Source organism: Atractosteus spatula, chromosome 6 (assembly GCF_055471065.1).
Source record: "Atractosteus spatula isolate fAtrSpa1 chromosome 6, fAtrSpa1.hap1, whole genome shotgun sequence".
Taxonomy (NCBI): domain Eukaryota; kingdom Metazoa; phylum Chordata; class Actinopteri; order Semionotiformes; family Lepisosteidae; genus Atractosteus; species Atractosteus spatula.
In genome coordinates this window covers 42,027,154-42,042,440 of record NC_142711.1, presented here as the reverse complement: position 1 = coordinate 42,042,440, position 15,287 = coordinate 42,027,154, and the positions used below count along the sequence as shown (strand labels likewise).

Genomic DNA, 15,287 nt, shown 5'->3' with positions numbered 1-15,287 from the left:
TTGGTATGGCAAGACATTTTGGGATGAAAGAGTATTATGAGGAGAAATGTTCCAACCGTTTAGTACCTTTAAACAGTACTTTAAAGTTATTAATTGGGCCTCATGCTTTTGAAATTACGGGTATGTAAAAGCTGAAGAGAAAAATTGTAAAATGTTACCATTTACCAGTTACTTAACAAAATTAGCAATGAATGTAATGTACTATACTTGGGACAGAAAACATAGAACAAGAGGTATCAGTACCTGTTAAAAAGCCTCCTGCAGGAAAAACTGCATTTTTATTAAAGTCTACCAAAATCTCAACAGGTTTGTTAGGATCTGGAAGGACATTCAGCTTCACTACTGGCCCTTCTAAAGTGGTTTTATTGAATTTGCCCTTAAACTGAATGTTGTACACTCCCCTGAAAAGAGAAAAACAAACATTAACTTAAACAATTAATACATTTTATGCACAAATGAAGAAAAATGTAATTCTACATCTATGGTAACAATCTAGGTTGTTAAAACAGAATATTGAACTGAAATGTAAAAAGGGGCACAGCACATGAAACCACAGGTATCCAATGAAAGGAAACAACAATCCAACCGAATATTTTACATAACTGCAGTTCCTTCTAATTAATGTTGCATGGATGCACACATTACTTTCACTGCCTACCCTGCTATTTTAAGTGGTCTCCAACTAGGAGCAAAATATTCTAATTAATATTAGATTACAAACAATAAATTAGTAAGTATTAGGTCTGTAAAACGGTACTTACTTCAGTGCAGAAACCCGACACACTGGAAAGGTTGCTGTACCATTCTTGTCAACATGTAGTGCCTGTGGCATAGGTGTCATCTAAACAGAGCAAAAAAACTCTTACCCATGTTTCTTTTTACATAATGGTCCATGCAACAATGTTTTTAATTTCCTAAAAATATTTTAATCACTGATAAAATTATTTTTTTCACTGAATTATCAATGTTTATACCAGTGTTCTTAAGACTGACGTTTTTATTTTTACCCACCTGTAAGGCAGCATCTTTTATAAGTGCTATTCTGACTTGTGGGTCAGATGTTAGGTTTCCCCACTGATCACACAACTGTACAACAAATGGCTTCTCTAGTTCTTTCCCATTAAACACAGTCAGGGTCTGTAAGAAAAAAAAAATCAATATTTTGTAATCCGTTTATCTTAACATTGCAATTTCTCTTCAAAGGCATTGGCTACACACCCACCAATAATAAACATCAGTATAAGCTAACTTTTCTTTTCTAAAGAAAAGTGCTTTCTGATGTATAAATCTAGCAATTAATCTTATCTATTTAGTGATCATTATTTCCAAGAGTTACACTGGTTGCTCTTATTCACTCGGCTGTGAAATTTGCTCCATTACAAGTCCAACAGGATGAGGTCTGAAAACCGGCAAGCTCAGTTTCTGATATAAGTAATTTAAATGTATGACAATGGGTCATGACTATTGCGGGTTATGACTATTTGGAAAATTAAACTACACATTGCATTTCTGATGATACTATTTCCTTAAATGAAATATTTAAGGATTTTGTTTTCAATAATCCCACCTAACTGTATTCAAGGAAAAGAAAAATAATGGAATGAAAAAGAAAACATTACATTGTCTAACTGTAGCCCTTCAAGTTTCAGCTGTGCTGGGGGTCCAGCAGTCAAGTTAATACGAATGTATTCTACAAAGTCTCGCCAAGCAAAACATAGCTCTCTTTGTCCAGGGGCACCAGGAACAAATTTTATTCCCTGGACTACAACTCCTTCCACGTTTTCCTAGGTTCATGAAAAAGAGAGACAAAATAATCAGTACTGCAATCATGACAGTATTTTATAATGCAAATCACAAAAATATTGAACAACAGCACTTGCTGATAAAGGATATTTAAATAAAGCACGATATAATTGTATATAAAATTGTATCTATTAATCTATTAAAGTCTCCAAACACATACAACATGAGAGAAAAAGAACAAGCAGATGTGTCAAATAAAATTATGGAACATCTAACAAGATACTCCATACTTTACCTGCCAGGTAATTTTTAAGTTGGACTTGTCAAGCCCCTCTGAAGAAACACCAATTGAACCCACAGTGGATGATGTCCATGTGTTTGTTTTATTCCCATACTGATCTGTAACTTCCAAATCTGAAGAAAACAAGGAAACCCCATCACTTTTTCCTATTAAAACATTCAAACCTCACAAATACCTGGTTTACTTATAATCAAATTATTATATTTGTTGGGATAAGCAATGCAAGAAAATTTGAAAAACACAGTTGAAAACTAATGGGCAAGAGGTGGAAGTACAGTATGTCTTCAACATTCCTACAGGGTTTTAACACATTTACTTACGAATCTCTCCATTCAGCTCTTCACCCATCTGTACTGAGCACACACCATTCAGTGTAGCTTTTATACGCTTTGGCTCATCTGGAAGAGGCCTAACAAAAAAGAGAAAAGCTTAAAAACAGAGAATGCAGATGTTTCTCAGCATAAGTTCACCTTCTACTGCTGGCTCATCCAATAAATCAAATAGAGAAAGACAAAGTGCTCAATTGCTCCATTGTAAGCAATACTATCAGTTAAATCTCTAAAGATCTTCCATACAGCTGTGGATAAATAATGGCATCCTACAACTGAAAATATGTATTAACTTAAATAGCTATGATGCAACTATTTAAGGTTATTAAATAAAGTGGAAATTATGATATTCTAGAAAACTTATTTAAGATTAGTCAAGCTGTGGACTTGAAGATAGAACTGTTTCAATTAAATGTATCTTTCCATATACAGCACTAAAATGTAATCCTAACTACCACTGGTACACGTTTTTAAAGTCAGTATTTTCTCTTCTTTTGGCAATATTTCACCTACACCTAATATTAACAGTGTGCTATGTCTGGCAATAAAGTTCCATAATACAGTGTACTTAAAACAATTTATGGCCAGTTTACTTAGATTGAATATCTAAACATCTACTACTTGTAACTGGTTAGTGAGAGCTGCTAGGAGAGCAATGCGCATTGCAAACGTAAAAAGGGTTTTGTAGAGAGCCTAGAAAATCATAAATGCACATTCTTCCAGATGAGCAATACACCCTTCATATGTAATGGCTTTGTGAAAAGATAAAAGAAAATATAAGTGAGAAGACAGACAAACATTTTTATGTGCAAGTAAACCACACACTTACTACAAGTGAAACAGCATTACAGACAGCTCAAAATATGCGCGAGACAATCAACGAAACATTTTTAAGTGCGAGAAAAGTATGCACTCAGCACCATAATAACAGCATAATAAAGAGATTAAGAAAATACTTTGATAAAATAGACAAATGCATTTTCATGTGCGAGTTAAATCATGCACTTTACTAATATGAAACAGCATTATTAGAGAGGTAAAGAAACGTGTGTGTGATTACAAAACACACATTCACGTGGAAAAGTCAAGACAGGTCCAGGTACAGAGAACGCAGCCTGTAGCACCAGCTCATTAGCTATCAGAACATAAAAAGGGTGTAAGAACAGCAAAAAAAAACAGAGGACAAAAAAAGGAGTATGGTCGGATCCAAGGAGAACCCAAGAGGAAAAACCAGTAGCCAGCTATCTAACACTGGCTAGCCAATATGAAAATCTACTTGCCTCTCCGTTACAAGAACAAACTGTTTTGAATATAGGCAATTCCTTGGGTTGTCTACTCTGCGTACGCAGGGTTTGAGGCAATATATAGGGTAGAGAGGGAGGCTGGCATCCTTCAACTGAGCTCTGTAGCGTTGAGAGCTATGGTCTCATAAGGTTAAGTAGACAGCAGCCTTTAGTCGAAAGCTGCCAAGTTAGACCCTGGAATTATATGAAGAAGCTGTCTTGTAAGGTAAAAGAGACAGCAGCTGGCTTATCACGTTTGGGTTAGGTACTAGATAACATCAGGAGGAGTAATAGCAGTTAAGCAGTAGCAGACGCAGATGCAGCAGTGTCAGGTCCACTGGTAAGGTAAAGCAGATGGTAGAGCGGACCTGGCAAAATGGGATCAAACAGGAGAGGGATTACACTGCTACTTCTGGGGCTAAAGATGACAGACGAGGGTTCATTTTCTTTCTTGCACACTGCAAGCCATAGCTTAACAACACTGGGTTATAAATACTGAAGGGGATTTATTTACCCCGAAAGGGACAAAGTAACAGGATTGGTTATCAGAAATAAAAACAGTTATAAATCCTGGATGGGATTTAACAGATTCCTCATTAGGAGAGTAACAAGATCAAAGTTCTCTGGCAGGCAGGTAAAACAGGTAAAACCAAAGTTGCAAACTACAGAGGGAGTTTGCAAAGAGTGAAATAAAAGATAGGTCTTCTGTATTATGCTCAAGGTGGAGAGACACTGGAAAGAAGATCCAGGAGGATGGACTAAAGTAGCATAGTAAAGAAATGGGGGAGTAGCAAAGGTGAGCTCTACCCAGAACTCTGAATGCCTTGGTACTAAGTACTAAGTAAGTAAAGGAAAGACAGCTATCTAAGTGGATCCATCTTCGAGCCAACAGATAAGTGCTAAACTGACTGTGGAATACATGCGCAAGATAGTGAATGAAAAAGCTTTCAAGATAAAGGTCAAGCTGAGCTCCAAGGTTAAGCTCCAAGGAGGGGAAACGATAACTAACTGCTCTCAGAGAAGATTATGCACAGTAACATCTGGCAGGTTCTCTCTTCCTTACTGTATATACATTCCCTCAAGTTAGCAGAAGCTGTGTATCCAGTGTTGGAGTGAACGAGCTCTGGGAAAAGGCTAGAGTCTTGAAGGTATAGTCTCACCAGAGCTGTGTAGCTACAGGACCATAGAAAAGAAACCCAGCCAAAGGTCCGAAAAATGCAACAGATCTACAAAGTCATATCAGATGGCTACAAACCTCTGAGCACACAGTACAGAGGACTGCTTTTGGCTCATAGGCAAGCAATAAAAATATAAAAAATCTTACTACAGAAGTTTTTTTTCATACAGTTAGTGTAGAAAGTACTGACCCCCCTTGGACCTCTACCATGTTTTGCGGTGTTAAAACGTCAAACTACAACATATTTGAACAGGACTTTTTTGCATGATTAATAAAGCATACTTAACATTTGGATGGGGCATAATTATTTTATTGTAAAAGAAACTTTTATGAAAAACAGAAAACGGAAAAATCCAGCTTGGACTAGAATTCACCCCCCTGCGACTTTAAGCATTTAATATTTAGTTGCTCCTCTTCGGCAGCAGTTACAGCCCCAAGACTTTTTACATCTTGTGGGTTTCATTTTCGCCCACTCTTCTTTGCAAAGTTGCTCCAGCTGTTGTAGGTTACTGGGGGAGCAGTAGTGTACAGCAATGTTCAGTTCCTGCCACAGATTTTCTATGGGATTGAAGTCTGGTTGTTGACTGCACCACTCAAGCTCTTCCACGTTCTGCTTTTTAAGCCAGTCAGGGGTTGCTCTGCTTTGGGATGGGTCATTGTCCTGTTGAAAAATATGTCTTCGGCCCGGTTTTAGATCTTTTGCAGACTGTTCCAGGTTTTGCTCCAGGATCTGCCTATATTTTCCTCCATCCATTCTGCCTTCAATTTTGACAAGCCTACCAGTCCCTGCTGATTAAAAGCAACCCCACGACAACATTATGCTGCCACCATGCTTCAATATGAGTATGGTGTTTTGTGAGTGATGAGCAGTGCCCTTCCGCCAGCCATAAAACTTGACATTAAGGCCAAATTAATAATTTCTGTCTCATAACACCACAAAGTCATTGTTTTTTTCCCCGACAGAGGATCCTACTGTACATACCTTTTTGTATATTCGAGACAGGAGTTTGTGTGAACTTTTTTCAGATATGCTTCCTCCTTTTCACTTTACCATACAGCCCAGATTTGTGATGCACTTGAGCTATTTTTGATTTATTCATAGTTTCTCCCAATCATGAGACATTGTACATCTCTGAGAGTGGTTTTGGGCTTCTAGAGTGCTTCTCTGACCAATGTTTTGAAGTTTTGGAGGTAGACCCGATAGTTGAAGATTCAGAATAGTTTTATACGTCCTCCACTTACTTATAATTGATTAACGGTGCTCGGTGAGATACTCAGTACTTCTGAAACCATTTTATATCCTTCGCCTGACCTGTGTCTGTCCACAGGTCTGTTCTTTAGTTGTTGCGTAAGCTCGTTTGTCCTCATATTGCTTTGTATGCAATGTCCAATGGTGAAAATTTACACAGATATGTATTTAACCTTACAAAACAGATGTGCCCAATCCGAAAGGTTAACCACTTTCAATGCAATGTTTCCAATCAACATATTGTGCAAATTCTGAAGGCAACTAGTAGCTCATTAAGGAGTTTTAATGCTAAGGGGGGGTGAATATTTCTCCAACAAAGATTTTTATGGTTATTAATTTGAACTATTTTGAGCTCCAAAATTAAAAAGAGAAAATATGTAAGCCTATCAATTTTTTGGTTGTAACACAACAAAATGTGGCAATGTACAACGGGGCTCAATACTTTCTACACCCACTGTACAAACACACAAACTAAATTCTTAACCATGGTAAGAAAACAACACTCAATTTACCAGAAAAGGCTCTAATACACCAACACTAGGCGTTGTACTAGAATACTATCAGCAATCTAATAAGGTTCAATATGAAAATATCAAATTATACAGGTTTCCTTTGTTTCTAAACAATAAAACTGATTACAGCTTAGTGTACCATAACAAACATGAAAGCGCTTTGCATAAGCGACTGCAATACACATGGTAGTATTTAAAGCTTTTCATGATCATGTTTTGTCTTATTAAAAAGCATTTATGCAATTAATTTCTCAATGAAAAACTACGTGGGACCAACATTCATGAATGAAAGAGAATTTTATAACTAATAAACGTACTTGACAGTAAAAGAACTTTCCAGAGACACATGCTCATCCTGAAATGACACCTGGCAGTACCGCAGCTCTTTCACAGAATTAGGCACTTTCACATCTGGTAGAATTCCTTGGACCAGATCTTCTCTCTTCACCTTAGGTGTCCAGTTAACCTACAATATCACAATGTTGCCAAGTAGAACAAGGGCACAGTTAAAAGATGACATTTGTACTCCTCAATCAAGACACTCATTGCTTCCCCCCTCCAAAAGCAGAGCAATTGATGATATCATCTTCTTGCCCAGAAATTTTCCTGTACTTCTACGGTTATAAAAACTTGGTATGACTTTTCAAAAAAGCAAACCAAAACATCACCCGAGTCTCTCATCAGGGCTCTTAAGTAGACATCAGTGCAACTGAGAAAGAATTTCATGTTCTCTGCCAACCTTAATATTTTGTGCTAGAGCAGCAGTGATGGGGATTTCCCGGTTTCCTTCATCATACATTCTGAAGATGAGATTTTGCAGAGTGTCCCCTGCAGTCCAACTGATGTCATCCTGCTGTTTTAGCTGGGTTGCCCTCTCACCATCCAGACTGAAGATTTCTAATCTGGCCACACGTGTACTCGGGATGAGCTTCAGCGTCTTATCTACTGCTTCAATGTTTTTGCAGCTCTATTAAAAGAAACAGTTTTTTTTTTTTTACAACGTCTCTGAGAATATTAATGCCCGTGTCATTTTTAAAATATTGCTCTGAAGGGATGTTGATAAATATCCTTCCAAAAAAAAAGGACAATCTCATTAAAATTCAGTATTTTTCAATGATGAAATGCAACAAAAAAATAGCACCAGTCATTTCAGTAAATATTATTTGTAAAAGGTAATTATACTGCAAAATAAAACAGAAAAAACAAGGGTGTAAACACATTTCATAAGTACTTACTGGTATTTCAATTTTTGCCTTTATGGTCTGATCCTTCTTGATGTTCTTTACATGCAAAGCTGGGCCTGTTAATACTCCTATGCCGGTGTGGCTACAGTCTACTGTATAAACTGGCAAGTTTGGAACACCCAAGAACTGTGTAGACACAAAAATGACATTGTAATAAAATATGAAACACAGGTATTAGATAAATTCAGTAACAACAGATTCTAACTACCCATTTAAAAAACACGATTCATTGAGAGCATTCTTGTATTCAACTGATTATGCAAAGTAACCTGAACATCTGAGTAGCTTCAGCAAATGAAGATTCAAAATTTTAATCTTCCAATGAATTTGATTAAACAGTGTATAAAACATTACCATATAAAACATATACTAGTGAAACATCCTTAGCAAATGATCTCCAGATGTCAGAAGCCTGTTACTTCAAACTATGCTTGATCAAGATTATTTGCGTGCCAGTTTTGTGATGCTATACAACTTACAAGAGTAAGAAATCATGTTATTCCTAAAGATGAAAATCTATAACGATAAACATTTGATGCAAGAGTAAAGGCCCACTATATTATGAAAACTTCCGATCGAGATTTTTAATTTTCTTTAAATTATATATATTAAATGCTCTTTTTAATACATATAATTAAGAATCACCAACTGTTTACTCCATCAAATCAAAAACACATCGGTACCAAATCTCTGAATTCAGTTAATTTACATTACTTGACAGAATCAAGCAGTGTTCAGTAATTGTCAAAATTTATTACAGATAACTTTTCTTGCAGAATAAGGTCCTTTGTAGGAACTGTTTATTTAGCAGTAGAAAGGGTATCTTGGTATCTGACGAAATGGATGTTGAGAGAAAAGCATACTGTAACTATGAGGAAGGAAAAGGCTTTCATGCAAGTTGAAAAAAACGATATCCTTTGCTGTTTAAAAGAAAAGGCTGGATGAGATTGTTAAATTAATTACTCATACTAATTAACCAAAGAGGCTAGATGAACTGAATGGTCTTCTCTTGTTTAAAATCTCTCTTATGTTATTTATAAAATCACTGCAGTTTTACTACCCTACATTTTACTTGCTTTCTCATGTGATCAGAACTTTAGTTTCTATCATCATGTTTTCCATCACTTCAGAGCATCCTGGAACATAAGACTTATTCTAATTGTATCAACGTCTACAGAAGTTTCAACAGATGTTCAAATTGAACATTTTATATCAATGAAAATATTTTCATAGCTTTAAAGCTTATTGTGTATTTATAAATTCAAAAATCTAAATAATTTCACCTAATCTGGATTGTATATATTTAAAAGTTTAAACATTTACGTTTCCTGCAACATGCCTATTTATAGTAAAGCAAATTAAATAAGTTCAGAGTCCTAAATGTCTTACATTAGGTTTTTGGAAAACTGCTTGCACATGAATTATTGACTAAAATGCTGACTGTATTTAATGTCAGCAACTTGTAATTTTACCTTGCAATGGACTATCAGTTTTGGCTGAGCTGTGATGTTTCCTGCATCATCAAGCACTTCCACATGGAAAGGAAAAGAGGCTCCATTTTCTACAACAAGCTTTTGGGAATCAGGTTTAACCTTCAGTGAATGTGGGGGACCTAGGAATAAACAAAAAAGTCTGAAAATGGATATATATACAATCGGATATGCACATCTAGATATACCTGGATACCTGCTGCTTTTGTAATATTATACTGAGCTGACTATTGGAGTGTGGAAAACACCTTTTGGGTCCCCTTTGAAAAATGTTAAGTTTGACAAGATTTCTGGTTCTGTACAAGGATATTGCCATGTAGTATTATCTACAATGTTACCAGGAGAATGGTGGCATTTACAGCTGCACAGCAGCTGGGTTACATTCATCTCAGGTAACAGACACTTTACAGGTCTCAAACCAGCATTTTTACTGTGGCCCATAAAAACAAGATATTTCCCCTCTTTTAAGATTAAAACCACCTGTAGGAATGCAGTAAATCTATAGTAACATTGTAAAAATTCATCCAAAAAGCAGTTTACCTTCAAAGAATAAAGTATACTAATTTAAAAATAAACGGCAATTCACAAAAATTGTAACAAGCTTATATAACGGACAAAATGAATCACTGTAGGTGTTTAAAGGGAAAAAAAGGAATAACACTTTCTGGCAAAAACATACAGCCTCTGCAGGTGTGACAGTGATTAATGTATAGCAATAAAATCAAGGGTTCTAACTGAAAAGTCTGATCCAGCAATAGAAATAAAACCACAATAGTTATGATAATGATATATGCATTGGCTTTTAACTGACAGTTTGATCCTTCAGACTGTTTCATTTATTTGGCATTTATCCAGAGTGTCTTACTTTTGCACCATCTCAAACAGCAGGGAATTTTAAGAAGTAACCCAAATCCTTCCAGTTACAATCACAGAGACAACCACTACTCCACACTAGATAAGAAGCTTTTCTTTCCATTATAAACATAACTTTGATTAGCCTATTTATACTTATGATAAAACAACTATTTAGTGATAGTTGTGCATTAAGGCTTGACTGTATATGACTGATTATATCTGAACAAAAACATATCCAACCAACACATTAATGACAGCACAGCTATCAGCAAATCTCATGCATCTTTCTCAATTTACATGGCTAAATGTAAATGTACTTTTTGAGACTCTTACTAGCAAACTTATGGCAAAAGCCCTCCCTTCAACAGCAGATGGAACTTTGAAGTGTAGACAATGTCAGTCTAGACTATGTACTTTGCCAGCAGTGACTTACAACTGGTTGAGTGCCATGAGTGCCTTTTGGGGAACTTAGTCAATTTTCAGCACTGCCAATGAGAACTGTAATACACAACTTATGCTAGACTCAGCTCTACCTAGTGCAAAGTCTCAGTGGAAAGTATGGATACTCCCCTGCCCAACACTGTTATGAGTATTGTAGCTGTCACATTTTTGTTAATTAAAAAAAAATCAGTGATCCTTTAATCCTTAAATAATTTGACTTTTTTTCTCCCATTGTTTCCAGTTCACAAATGCATGGCAGCTACACCACAACTCTTAATACCTTCCAGCACCATATTATGGTACATTATAGGCTAAACTTTATTCTACTTAGTTTTACTATTCAAAATCCTGGCATTAAATGCCTGCAGTCAGCAACAACAAAAATGAAATTCAAAAGGTTCCAGGCACTGTGCAATTTACCAAAGTGCACAGTTCTCTGCCTTCATCTAGCCATGCTTAACAGCATGAAATGGTGCTGCTTTCGTAAAAGTAGTTTGATGGGGACACCTTGTGGCTATAACATTTTCAGTTTTTTTTAAATGGAAAAAGGAAAAAAAAAAAACTAGGATCTATTACAAATGTCCAGGAGACCTATTTTTGCTAATAACCACAGCCGACCATTCTGAAATATAGCCCTAATGAAACCACAGACACCAAAGTTTGTGTTCTATTTGCTAAATTTAGCATTGCCATTTATTTTTGTTAACTCACGAGAATGAAGTAGTTAATTATGTGCTTATGACTTCTAGGCACAAGACCATAAACACTGCAACTGAGATGGGGAAGAATGAGGAAGTGTGGGGAGACTCTTCCCACCTATTGTATCTTCAGGTCGTTTCTCTTTAAATACATCATAGATGATGAATCCTTTGCAAATGGCTCACTGGCGATAGGAGATAGACAACACCACCTATTTATATAGTTCTAAACAATATAACATCACTATTATTACGTATATTAGCATATAATTACATAAACACATAATTTCATAAAAGACTTTAAAAACAATAATTTACTCCATGGTAATTCATTTCACTGCATCACATTGTATACAACATTAGGAATGCACAACTAATAATTTTTGTGCCAAATAATAAGAACTATTTTATCTCCATGTACAAAGAAAGTTGAATAACTTACCAGGAAACACCCTTACTCTTACTGTTTGAGAGTCTTCTTTCAGCCCCGGCAACGTTACTTTCAAATTGTATTTCTGCCGGAAACAAAAAATCAATTATAATCAAATAAACTAAAATATGTATATAATACTATATAAACGGAATATTCAGTAATCACAAGAGTACCAGGAAAGAAACATGGTAACAGGGAATAGATTCACTGACCTTGCCTTGACAGTTGCCTACAAGGCCTTTTGCTTTAACACCTTTAATCATACAGCTGGTTCCCTCTGCCACAAGTTTTTCGTAACTTATATCCAGGGCACTGAAATGACACAAAGATCCTTTCAGGGTACAATCTTCAGAGGCAAATTAAATATTAATTTAAAAGGAGCTGGAAGCAAGCCAATCGAGAGGACAGTATATCAGAGGAGGACAAATAGACTTTATATAAGAACTATATTATTTATAATAAGAAATGCATAATATTAACAGAGCTGAGAACAGACAAACACTGAGGAACAAAATACATTACCTAGTGCATCAGACAATATATCTTTCAAATTAGTGAATTTACTGGTGCTTTAAGTAGAAAAACATCTCTAGCAATTTTAAATGTAGCAGTATGCTCTTTCTTGTTACTTCAAAAGGCACAGAATCATGCTTGAAATCAGTCATGTTTGGTATAAAGTCTATACACACATGCAGTAATTCACACAAACTGAATAGAAAACGTATTATGCCATCTACAGAACCATAAACTTAGCTGACTTATCTGGCAAAGCTGTTATTCTTGTCAAACAGATTGTCATATTACTCAGCTACTGGTACCCAAATGACCAAAACTGAAAGGTCTTCTCTCTCTGTAACTTTAATGTTCACAACAAAAATGCATGCGTGTATATATAGGAAAAAAAAACAAACACCCTGAATTTAGCAGCAATATGAGGTAGCTAAGCATTTGGATTTAGTTAAAGTACAATCGCACCTACAGGAGAAATATTGGTACAGTGATGAAGAGTATGGGAAGTAACAAATCTGCACACCAACCTGAGAACACAACCTTGAACTATGACTGCAGATAAATGTAATTACAGCTTAAATTGAGTACCTGCATTCCAAAACTGGTACAAGATTCACAGGCGGGGGTGTAGGGTGTCCAAACTCATCAAGGAGCTCCAGTGGAATGTCAAAGGGCTCTCCTATGTGGAGCAGGGACTCCAGCGGTCCCAAGGTGAACCTGAATGGATTTCCCTCTAGGTTAAGAAGAAAAAGTAACATCCATCACACTGCCTGGTAATGTGCACATTAAACTGCTTGAACAAACAAGTCGCCAAGGACAGTTCTGCAGTCCCACTCTGCACCTAACTACCGGACCAGGTAAATCAATTCATTTCCGAGAATACACATTCCACATTGAGATGCAAAACAATTGCTAAACTATATGAATCGTAATATGACCAAAAACCATGACTTCAATATAAAATGGCATGATGTTCTGTTTGACCATAAGAATTTAGTAGACATACTGTATCATGACCAAAGATTCGTATCAAACCATCTTGCTAGCAATTACTCATAAATCATACATATTGGTTAATAATGGATTTTTAAATAGCTTTATTTTGAATATTTAGTTCATACATGAATTCTGGGATGCACAACTTAGAACAACATTAATATACAAAACACTTACCTGTCACAGAAAATTCATATGTTTGAAAAGGCAGAGATCTTCCTGCATAGGTGCTGGCATTACTCTCATTTAACACTACCTGCAGCTTCAAAGTGTATTTTCCCAACTTGTTAATGTTTTCTGAATGGGAAGAAATAAGGGCAAGTCAATTATGGAATTAAACTATTTTGTTTTTGTCTTTATTTTTACAGACTCCATTTAGAATTGTAAGCTTTTCTTCAGGGTATCTCATGTTCAATATTTTAATAAATATGAGGAAAAAATTAATCACAAATTAAAAAGATTAACATACCCATTTTTTTAAACCAGTAAGGCCATTTTCCACCATGCTGGCTGATGTGCGAGTTTGTTTCTATATCCCCACTGGGAGCTGTTTCACAAGTGGAAGAGCAGTGAAAAGGTTAAGGACATCAAACCTTAATATTGTTTAATCATAATTAAGGTCAGAGATATGTCAACCATCCATTAGCACAATAATGTGTAATCAGCTCTATGTAAAGGTTTTAGGCCAGGAGACTTTGACCTCAGGCAAATAAGAAAGGAACAAAATCTACTGCATATCCAGAAAAACATAGAAAGATTTATTCAGTCTACATTGACATCTGATTCAAGTGATGCTTTAAAACTAGTTGTGACACTAGGTAATACTAAGGTCCAGAGGAAAAGAATGGATAGACCAGTCAACAGACATCATTACTAACCCTAACAAAAATTCTGTACTATACATTGCTCTAAACCCAGACTGAAATGGATTATATATCTTATTTATAGTAAGCGAACAGCAACAGACAGCAAGTTAGCTTATGGGCGATAATTACTAAGCAGGCTGGAGTTCTGCTTTCTTAACACTGTAGTAACTGAAATGGTTTAAAGGCTGAGGCCAATATTTACATAATTTGCCTACCTATTTTACATATATACAGTACACACACATTGTAGGGTCTTGACATTTACGAGGTTTGTGCAAAGAATTTGCCAAATTTGAATAGATATTTGAATACGTCTACCTCTACAGCGTTGCGCAATTTAATACTACTGTATATAGTATATATGTACTACATACTGGACTCAACTATATGATTATTAAAGTACTAATGGATTGGCTTTAAGTAATCAGTTAAAATAAACAACATTAATCTCTCCTCTGCATCCAGCCTACACTCCCCACTGTAATGAAAAGGGCAATAAAACTGTCAGAAGGCCTGTAAACTCATCTCCAGCCTGTCATTCCCCATGCTGCCGACACAGAACCTGGAGTGTTAGTTACAACACAAAAACAAGACCATGCTGATTTTCAAATCCTGGGTAGTGGGGTACTTGGCAGTCAGTAGCGAGAGGCTCACTCGCTAGCTAGATTCATCTCACGATTCTTGCCTGTTGCGCTGCTAATCTGAAAGTTGTAGTTAACAACCTACAGCTTGGTTTCATCTTATCATACTCTTCTTCCATACAAGACCCCTTCGGCCATAAGTCAAGAATGTTAAAATAGCAGATGTTGAGCCCTTACTGTATATGCTGCATCACAAAATGCCATGAAAAAGGAAGTTGTCTTGGCCACTGATGATTGCCGCTTGCAATACATTGTATTCTCAATTTTCATATCATAGTGTATGATTATTGTTGAAGAATTTTGAAATACCAACATAATATTAACATCTTATATTGACCCATTCATAACATTAATTAGCTACATAGGAAAATAATCATTGTCAGTAAATTACTAGCCTTTACCTTTTGCTTAATAAACATGACTATTTCCTGCTCTTAACAAATGAAGTATACAAACATCCACACTAATAAATGTAGAACACAGCAGGTTGTAAGCCTTAAAATTACATCCTTGAAAGAA

At 35.9% G+C, this 15,287-nt stretch overlaps 1 protein-coding gene across 2 annotated transcripts in view; it reads right to left on the bottom strand.

Annotated features, from left to right (window-relative positions):
- The window catches only part of smchd1 (structural maintenance of chromosomes flexible hinge domain containing 1), a 60,598-nt gene that overhangs the window by 22,408 nt on the left and 22,903 nt on the right, over window positions 1-15,287 (bottom strand). For both annotated transcript variants that reach the window (XM_088918626.1, XM_088918627.1), the window contains 15 exons: window positions 13,731-13,808; window positions 13,439-13,558; window positions 12,854-12,998; window positions 11,968-12,067; window positions 11,765-11,837; window positions 9,311-9,450; window positions 7,830-7,964; window positions 7,334-7,561; window positions 6,912-7,060; window positions 2,365-2,453; window positions 2,039-2,157; window positions 1,620-1,784; window positions 1,012-1,137; window positions 762-841; window positions 244-401 (listed from right to left, as the gene is read on the bottom strand). In XM_088918626.1, coding sequence (XP_088774752.1) covers window positions 244-401; window positions 762-841; window positions 1,012-1,137; window positions 1,620-1,784; window positions 2,039-2,157; window positions 2,365-2,453; window positions 6,912-7,060; window positions 7,334-7,561; window positions 7,830-7,964; window positions 9,311-9,450; window positions 11,765-11,837; window positions 11,968-12,067; window positions 12,854-12,998; window positions 13,439-13,558; window positions 13,731-13,808 — 1,905 coding nt within the window. The remainder of the gene's footprint in view (window positions 1-243; window positions 402-761; window positions 842-1,011; window positions 1,138-1,619; window positions 1,785-2,038; window positions 2,158-2,364; window positions 2,454-6,911; window positions 7,061-7,333; window positions 7,562-7,829; window positions 7,965-9,310; window positions 9,451-11,764; window positions 11,838-11,967; window positions 12,068-12,853; window positions 12,999-13,438; window positions 13,559-13,730; window positions 13,809-15,287) is intronic.